We start from the raw sequence: 9,904 nt of genomic DNA, 5'->3' as shown, positions 1-9,904 counted from the left end.
TACGTTGGAAGGCGAAGTCTTAATCACTGGACGGCCAGGGAAGTCCCCTATCTTTAATTCTTTATCTCTGTGATTTAAACCAGGGTTGGCAAACTATGGCCTGTGGACCAAATCTGTAAATAAGGTTCCACAAAAACTTTTAGTGTTATGGAACACACCATGTCCACTTGTTCGCATAGTTCTATAGCTGCTTTCCTGCTACAGCAGCAGAGGTGAGCAGCTGAAACAGAGGCCCCATCACCTGCAGAGCCTGAAGTATTTACTATCTGGTCCTTCATAGAAAAGATTCTTGACCCACAATTTAAACCATTCTAAGCTTTCCTTAAGTGAATACTTTTTTAAAGTACATTAAAAAAGAACACAAAAAAATGAGGATAGGAAATGGAAAAAATGAGAAAAGAAGATTCCCCTAGGGTTTAGAAATTGCAAAATAAATCTTAGTTCTAGAATCCTTAAAAAATACTTGAAACTCTAGGATGAAACTGAGATCTAATTCTGTCTAGTCAAGAGAGTATATATATATTTTTATATATCTTTATTAGAATATAATTTAAAAAAATTTTTTTAATTTATTTTTTGGCTGCGTTGGGTCTTCTGTTGCTGCACGCGGGCTTTCTCTAGTTGTGGCGAGTGGGGACTACTCTTCGTTGTGGTGCACGGACTCCTCATTGCAGTGGCTTCTCTTGTTGCAGAGCACAGGCTCTAGGCACGTGGGCTTCAGTAGTTGTGGTGCGTGAGCTCAGTAGTTGTGGTGCGTGAACTCAGTAGTTGTGGTGCATGGGCCTAGTTGCTCTGTGGCATGTGGGATCTTCCCAGACCAGGGATCAATCCTGTGTCCCCTGAACTGGCAGGCAGATTTTTAACCACTGTGCCACCAGGAAGTCCCTATTGGAGTATAATTGCTTTACAGTGTTGTGTTAGTTTCTGCTGTACAACAAAGTGAATCAGCTATATGTATACATATATCTCCATATCCCCTCCCTCTTGAGTCTCCCTCCCACCCTCCCTATCCCACCCCTCTAGATCGTCACAAAGCATCAAGCTGATCTCCCTGTGCTATGCAGCAGCTTCCCACTAGCTATCTATTTTACATTTGGTAGTGCATATATGTCAATGCTACTCTCTCACCTCATCCCAGCTTCCCCTTCCTGCCCTGTGTCCTCAAGTCTGTTCTCTACGTCTGCGTCTTTATTCCTGCCCTGCCACTAGGTTCATCAGTACCGTTTTTTAAGATTCCATGTATGTGCATTAGCATACAGTATTTGTTTTTCTCTTTCTGACTTACTTCAGTCTGTATGACAGACTCTAGGTCCATCCACCTCATTACAAATAACTCAATTTCGTTCCTTTCTATGGCTGAGTAATATTCCATTGTATATATGTGCCACACCTTCTTTATCCGTTCACCTGTTGATGGACATTTAGGTTGCTTCCGTGTCCCGGCTATTGTAAATAGTGTTGCAATGAACACTGTGGTACATGTATCTTTTTGAATTACGGTTTTCTCAGGGTATATGCCCAGTAGTAAGATTGCTGGGTCATATGGTAGTTCTATCTTTAGTTTTTTATGGAACCTCCCATAATATTCTCCATAGTGGCTGTATCAATTTATATTCCTACCAACAGTGCAGGAGGGTTCCCTTTTCTCCACACCCTCTCCAGCATTTATTGTTTCTAAATTTTTTGATCATGGCCATTCTGACCGGTGTGAGGTAATACTTCATTGTGGTTTTGATTTGCATTTCTCTAATGATTAGTGACGTTGAGCATCCTTTCATGTGTTTGTTGGCAATCTGTATATCTTCTTTGGAGAAATGTCTATTTAGGTCTTCTGCCCATTTTTGAACTGTTTGTTTGTTTGATATTGAGCTGCATGAGCTGCTTGTATATTTTGGAGATTAATCCTTTGTCAGTTGCTTCATTTGCAAATATTTTCTCCCATTCTGAGGGTAGTCTTTATGTCTTGTTTATGGTTTCCTTTGCTGTGCAAAAGCTTTTAAGTTTCATTAGGTCCCATTTGTTCATTTTTGTTTTTATTTCCATTACTCTAGGAGGTGGGTCAAAAAGGATCTTGCTGTGATTTACGTCATAGTGGAGTGTTCTGCCTATGTTTTCCTCTAAGAGTTTGATAGTGTCTGGCCTTACATTTAGGTCTTTAAACCATTCTGAGTTTATTTCTGTGTATGGTGTTAGGGAGTGTTCTAATTTCATTCTTTTACATGTAGCTGTCCAGTTTTCCCAGCACCACTTACTGAAGAGGCTGTCTTTTCTCCACTGTATATTCTTGCCCCCTTTGTCAAAGATAAGGTGACCATATGTGCGTGGGTTTATCTCTGGGCTTTCTATCCTGTTCCATTGATCTATATATCTGTTTTTGTGCCAGTACCATACTAAGACAGTATATTTTAAAGAATACTTTATAAATGAAATTTTCTGCAAGATGACTATTACTTCTGCACCAGGAACGCATCCTGAATATGAAACTTGGAAGAGTGAATTTAGAAGGTAGAAACATGGAAAACTACTTATAACCTGGCAATGAAAGTGACTGAAACCACATTAGTCAGGCAAAATAAGCCGCTCTCTCTAACTACAGGTAAAATAACATTTCAAACATTGAAAAATGTATACAGTCAAAATGGTACAGGGTAGGGTTTAAGAAACCATTTCCCCTGCTAATTTTTGATGTTTACATGGAATGTTATTCAAGCAGCAAATAACTTACCAATGATGCTGACAGACTGAAAATGATACATCTTTACCACAACATATATTAATTCTCTCAGTGGGAAATTGCTAAAATAGACAAGGTGTCAGAAAGATTTCTTTACGTCTGAAGGAAAGGAAATGATTCCATTTCTTCCAAACATTCTTACATGAAAAATAATAAACTCTCACTTTTAAAATGTCTTTATTTTCATGGGGTTCTAAAGCTCCCATTATTAATTGGGGAGGTCATGGTTATCTGGTGCTCGCTATGAGTCAATCCATATTAAGTCAGGTATAAAACACAGCCAGGTATAAAACTGTCCCCATAATTCACATTATATATGAATAAATATTCATAGAAATACTCAGAAAAGAGAATTGAAGAATTACACTACACTATCATGGCATTCCTTAGATCTACACAGTAAATGTTACACAGAGATGGTGGAAAGTAAATCTTCACGAAATAAAATGTAAGAGAAACATGGTGGTCTATCTAAAGAAAGGGACAAATGCCCAACACAAATGAAACCAATTCATCCTCTATAGAATGACCTCCGATTCTCTTCCTGAAGCAACTGGTTGAAGACTCTGGACCACAGAGACATTCATTTACTGAGTGTTTAAGGCATGCATATCTATCACGTTTAACTCTCGCACAGAAACCTAAGTAATTGGTATCATCAGTGATTTGTAACGGGCGAAGTTTGGTAGGAACTCAGTCTGTCTGCCTTGCGCACCTATCCTGTCTTCAAAATGTCCAGTCCTGATGGAACACAGGGTATCTGCCAACCATGAGCCCCCAGAGATGCCCCTAGAAAAAGAGGTCCTCTAATCAAAGCGACTAAATTTGGAAAGCTTTCTAAATCCTCCTCTTGGAGAATAACAGTGTATATATTAAAGCCCTGTATTGAAGAAACCAGTTTACTTTTGTCTAACCCAACATTTCGCCAAACTTGCTAGGGAATCCCTTTTCCCAATTACTATTTTGTGAAAGTTATATTCTGAAACACTGAGAAATATGACTGCGGTCACCTCCCTTGATGGGAGATGGATAAAAGAGAAATACATAAACTGTAAGAGAAAAATAAACATTTTCACCCATGGTCAAGGGGCAATGCTACTGAAGTGATGGTGTGATTCTAAGTGGCTTCTTTTTGCTCTTAGGATGACACCCTAAGTGCCCTGGTCCCTGCAGACCTCCTGGGCCTCATCTAACAAACACCCCACCACCTGGCCAACCTTCAGTACCTGGGACCTGCCAGGCTCCCCATCATGGAGCCTTTGAAAAATGCTGTCTGCTTGGCTGGATGTGCCTTCTTTCCCTCTTTCCCTACTTACCTTTCAGGGAAGTCTTTCCTGACCCTGTCAAGCCCTTCTCTGTATGCTCTCCTATCACTGAGTTCTTCTATATAGCGAGTTTATGGTTACAATGTTATATTTATTGGTGTATTTATTGGATGAATGCCTGTCTATACCCCTATGGGAGTGAGGGGAAATATATTCCCTGTGCTCAGATGCAAAAAAGAAGAGGAGGGGACCTTTCCAGCCTCTTTCTACCATCTTCTATCACTGCTGACTTAACGGATCTCTTACTTGGGAGAAGGTTCTGAGCATGTTCAGCTCAGGGCCTGGGCGCACTCTGGTCTGCTCCCAGACAGGCAAGCTTCGAAGGAATGTTTGGGAATAAGTTCAACTCAGGGAAGACAGTTGTTACAGATGCTAGCTAGCTCTATTCTGCAGTTTAGCCTTATGCAGTAATAAAGTCAATTTTAATCTTCACCTCCGAGTCTTGTTTTATTTTTCAAATTGCTCCCATTTGGGAGGGGAAGGCAAGAAGGAGTGTTCTCGTTGGCCCCCTAAAATGCCAACATCTTCCACTAGGCCTCAGTCCATCAGGAAGAATAGGGAGGGGTCTCCTTGGGCTCACTACTATAGCTCAGGCCGGGCACATGGGAGGCACTCTAATTTTTTAAAATTAATCATCCTCTCATGGAAAATTTCTTAAATACGCAAAAATAGGGAGAATGGTATGACGAACCCCTATGTATACGTCACCCAGCTTCAACAATAATCAGCACATGGCAATAAACAACATACAATCGATCTTGTTTGATCTACTTCTCAACTTGACCGAAGCAAATCCAAGACACTGTATCACTTCATACGTAACAAATAGTAAAGGCTTGAACACATATCTGTAAAACCATCATCACATGCATATTATAAAGGATAATTTATAACTATTTCTTCCATAATAAATAGATGAATGAATCAGCAAACGCAATAGGGACCAGTAAAGGGTCAAAGAAGAGGTGGCTCTGAATCATGATCTGTCCCCGGCCCCCAGCACACCGCACACACACACACACACACACACACACACACACACACACTCCCCACGGGCCAAGCCACTCACCGGTTGGAGTGCTGCTGCGGAATGAAGAGGAGGGGGTGATGGGCGGGGTCACGGGGGGAGTAAGGCTTCCGCTGCTGTGGCGAGGCGGCGTGGACACATTCCCTCGAGACACGGAGCTGGACAAGGTCAGCGAGAGCTTCGGCTGAATCTTCTTCTTTAGGGACTCCTGCTCTCGGCGGGCAGCGTCTGTCATGAACCTGCAGCAACAGTGGAAGGGACCATTTATGAGTAACCAGGACCATATACAGAGCCGGAGGATTATGACAGTGAACTCAAGTTTGACAGGCGCTCCACCCTGGGAAAGGGGCTTATTCACACGTCCCAACTTCAAAAACTCACAACAGTTGCCCTTTTCCTACATGATGAAATTATCTTCTAGCTCCTTGTTTTAAAGTTCCTCAAAGTCAGGATCCTTTCTTCCCTGGGCAAACCCTCTGTGCAGGAAATGGATACACATAGACTCCGTACTCACTACACTGCCTTCAGTTACAAGACTGCCTCTCTGGGAAGGTCCTCTCGACCCTCAGAAAGTACACCTGCTCTCGAAGTTCCCCAACCACCCCCAGCTCCAGAGGACTTCCTTCATCTGTAGGTTGGTAGTATTCATTGTTTGTGCCACTGAACATCTACGGCTTCATGAAAACTTTGATTCTTTTTTGTACTCTGGATTCTCATATCATTATTTGGGTTTTTAACACTTCCTAGGCTGACTGAAGGTCTTGTCTCCCCAGCCATTAGCTGAAAAGGAAGGACCCGAGTCCCTATCATCTTTGCTAGCACGCTGCCAGGCCCATCTGAGCAAACATTTATCAAATGACTGAACAAACCTGCCCAAGCAGATTCAATAAGAGGGTACGAGCACTGTACCAGGAGGAAGATCACGGAGAAAGATTTGTTCATGTTGTGATCTTATTACTCATAAAGGGAAAGGTGACTTTTCTTGGTAGTTTCACTTCGGAAACTTCAAAGTTATTCTTTCAACACTTCTCTTATGCTAGTTATAGTCAAACTTTGTTCTTTTCTCACTGTTTAATCTAGCATTTCATAAATTCATGTACTAAGAGATTCAAAACAATCTATGAAATGGTATCTCCTACCTAAAGAGCAAATGTCAACTGCATTTTTGAAAACTGCGATGAAAAGCCTAGTGAATAGAGTATGTGAAAATGTTTAGGTGAAAAAAACATACACTTGTGCCCACTGCCTAAGCGAAGAACCAGACCATAACCATACCTCTCAACTCCCCTCCGTACCCCACCCTCTCACCAATTGTGCTTTGACTATTTTAATACAATTCATCGTAAACTAATCCCACTGCACTTAAACATGGTATTTTACCCAACCCATTTCACATTCTGCCTACAAAATTCCTTTATATTTGTCTTCATTACACTGCGGCATTTTGTAAGTCAGCAGATAGCTCTCATGCCTGGTAAAAGCTTTGAGTTGCTCAAACACCCAATGAAAAAATGTTACAATAGAGTTACAGTGTCTTAAAATGTCTACTTTTACACTTGGAACATGGCTGGCACATTTCTTAAAGGGCTTTTGCAATATAATCTATATGCATAAACTGGATTTTATATGTTGAACCAAACTGTAATAAAGCTACAAGTTTTGCCTTGAGCTCTTCGGTTTTGTGCTACAAGATGGTGATGATTTAAAAAGAAGAAAGGAATGACAACGTAAAACAGAATTGTTTGCACCCGGCAGCCACGTACTCATTTATTTTCAGATGTAAAGTTGGTTCTGTTGCTCTTAAAACTTCTTTTTTCCCTCCTCATAAACCTCTACTCAAAATCTGGACTATAGAGAAAAGCAGGAACTGGTGCTTTCGTTTATTATTCTAAGTACAACTGCTAACTGCCATACTGCTGAGCTTCTTCAACTGGGGTATGCAGTGCACCAGGGAGTGGGTGAAACCACAGGCTAAACATATTGCTTCTTCCAGGAAGACCAAGCGTTTTCAGTGTAGGTCATTCAAGTTAGGGTTTTTTTCCTCAATGTATTTATTTTATTTATTTATTTTTGGCTGTGTTGGGTCTTTGTTGCTGCGTGCGGGCTTTCTCTAGTTGCAGTGAGCGGGGGCTACTCTTCGTTATGGTGCGTGGGCTTGTCACTGCGGTAGCTTCTCTTGTTGCAGAGCATGGGTTTCAGTAGTTGTGGCTTGCAGGCTCAGCAGTTGCGGCGCACGGGCTTAGTTGCTCCATGGCATGTGGGATCTTCCCGGACGAGGGCTCGAACCCGTGTCCCCTGCATTGGCAGGCGGATTCTTAACCACTGCACCACCAGGGAAGCCCTAAGTTGGTTTTTTAAATAGGAAAATCAACACAGATATGCTATGGAGTAGAATGAAAAATTTACATCTTGCATCTTAGTTAAAAGCATGGGACTTGGAGTCAGGCAGGCCAGGGTTCAAATGCTGGCTGTGTGACTTACTATGTGACTCGAGGCAAGTTGATGAACCTCTCTAAACCTCAGCTTTATTCTCTGAAAAATGGGACTAATAATTGTAGATAAAGGGTTACCATACCTCTTTTCCCTTTCTATAAGAGACTTTGATCTTTGGTTAACTCTGATAACCTGCCAAGACGGTAAGTCACATATGCTACAGGGCAACACTGCTTATATTAAGACTGACCCCCCCAACTGATAAATGACATCTGGAGTGGGAGGAGCTAGAAACCATCTGTCCACACCTGTTAGGAAGCCAGAGCTCTGGGCTTCCTGAGCGCCGTGATCTTGCCCCTGAACATGCCGCTTGCAGAGAACTGGGGAGCGTGTCCAGGGAGCGTTATAAGAGCTTTGATTCCAGGGCAGCTCCCATCTTTGCCCGAGGGGCATCTTCCATCTGCAACTGGATAGACTGCCATGTGTACCTGTAAGGACTTCACAGAAGGTGTGACGCGGCCCTGCTGGCAGGCTGTGGCTCTGCCTTTTATCTCTCTGAAAAGACCCAGCGCCCATGGCGGCCTCTGGTCATCTTGTGAGTCTGAATATTCATGGTGGAGGAAGGTCACCTGCTGGTGGACAAGGCAATAATAGTGCTGACTTCAGAGGACTGTTGTGAAGATTAAACGAGGCAGCAGTGCCTGTCATGTAGGAAGTGGCTGTTATTATTATAGAAAGCTTCATAAATGTGGTCTTATCTGTATATTCCATCTACCTTACTCCAAGTTTCTTGAGGATGCACTGCATGTCTATGGCTCTGAAAGCACCTGGTTCATGCCTCATGTATAGTAGGATGGGATGTGGAATAGCTGACCAGGAATCAGCCCAGAGAGTGCATAGAGAGTGTCAGAAAGAAACTCCTGCCAGAGAGAGAGAGTGAGCTAGCAAGCTTTGCAGGCTTTGCAGTGTCTTCTCTTACTCTGGTTAAAAAGTATAAAAGTATCACAGCTCACAGTTTTTACTGTAAAATAAATACTCTCCTACAGCTCAGAGATACAAACAACTATAAACAACCACGACAATGTGCACACACATATCCCTCACCTTCACCCCCTCATGGATTTGGTTGGCTATGGACAGCCATCTATTTTTGGCTTGTGTCTGCTAAGTGTTTTCTAGAAGCGAGAACGAGGCACCATGTTAAAAGCATTAAACATGAAACTCATAAAACACTTCTGCCAACCCTTCTCTCTCTCCACTCTCCCTCCTTCTCCCTTGGATTGGTGGTTATGAACTTGCAGCTATACCCATAAATCAAGGCGAGCTTGCCATACCGAGATCCACAGCTGCAGAATTTATTCCTGGTGACAACACACACACACGCATGGGCATAAGAACGCCTTTGGAGCGCTGGATAACGTTCACCAGTTTCTCCCTTGGCAGTGTTGCACTGTTCCTCTTTCACTTATCACCCATGACTTCACCTATTTTTTGGAGACTTGTTTAAACCTTAAAGTTTTCAAGCAATGTTCCATCAATACAGTTGTCTGTCAAAAGATGGGTGGATTCCCAATGGCAAAGAATCACCTGGGGAGACAAGTTTATAAAGAACCTGATGAGGCAGAATAAACAAAGGCTGTGACTGCAGCCAAGGACTGGACTTAAGTTGGCTCTGAGCATTTTCCACCTTCAAGGGCAGCTGCGCTTCGACATATCCTTGAAGGACCAGAGCCCAGATCTTTCCTTCATCAGGATTAGAAATGTTTCCCCTGTATTCCCAGATGAGAGAGAGCTCAGGCTTGGGAAGCCACACCACTCTGTGGTCTGATGAGTTTTTCTCAATGGATTTTGACATGACTCGTGATCTTCTCTGAAGCCCTCAGTCATCGCAGCCAACATGGGGTTTTAGAGCAGCGAGGAACCTGGATGAGACAGGTCACCTCATCCAACCCCCTCATTTTTCACAGTAACTGGGAAATGAGGTGAAGGGGGCTGTTCAAGGTCACTTTGCTGGCTGGTGGCAGAGCTGGCATCTGAGAAGTCAGCCTTGGGACCCTGTCGAACGTTCCTGCTCTGCCAGGCTGCCACTGGCACAGCGAAGAACCCTGAGCTTTCTTGTGTTAGCTGGAGAGTCACGGTTAAGTTGAAAGGGGTTAAGGAGCTGAAGCTTAGGGCCTGAGGTAATGCAGAGGAAACCCCTCAGGGGTTTACACGTTGGAAGTGGGGCAACTGGAAGAGCAGGGGCCTTCATCCTCCCAGGGTCTGCCAGTTCTGCTCTGTGGGGTCCCTTGGCTCCTGGGGGCCCTGGATTTGTAGCCTCACTGGGCTGTGATGCAGGGAAGGCTTGCTGTGCCCACGTCCCTGAATTCTTTCTGCTTTGCAATG

The 9,904-nt window shown here is 43.1% G+C and overlaps 1 protein-coding gene across 3 annotated transcripts in view; it reads right to left on the bottom strand.

Annotated features, from left to right (window-relative positions):
• The window catches only part of JAZF1 (JAZF zinc finger 1), a 339,872-nt gene that overhangs the window by 44,459 nt on the left and 285,509 nt on the right, over positions 1–9,904 (bottom strand). For all 3 annotated transcript variants that reach the window (XM_049714869.1, XM_049714870.1, XM_049714871.1), the window contains exon 3: positions 5,129–5,325. In XM_049714869.1, coding sequence (XP_049570826.1) covers positions 5,129–5,325 — 197 coding nt within the window. The remainder of the gene's footprint in view (positions 1–5,128; positions 5,326–9,904) is intronic.

This window comes from Orcinus orca, chromosome 9 (genome assembly GCF_937001465.1).
Source record: "Orcinus orca chromosome 9, mOrcOrc1.1, whole genome shotgun sequence".
NCBI classification, from domain to species: Eukaryota; Metazoa; Chordata; class Mammalia; order Artiodactyla; family Delphinidae; genus Orcinus; species Orcinus orca.
Note: the sequence above shows the minus strand (reverse complement) of the source record. Positions and strands in the feature narration are given on the sequence as shown.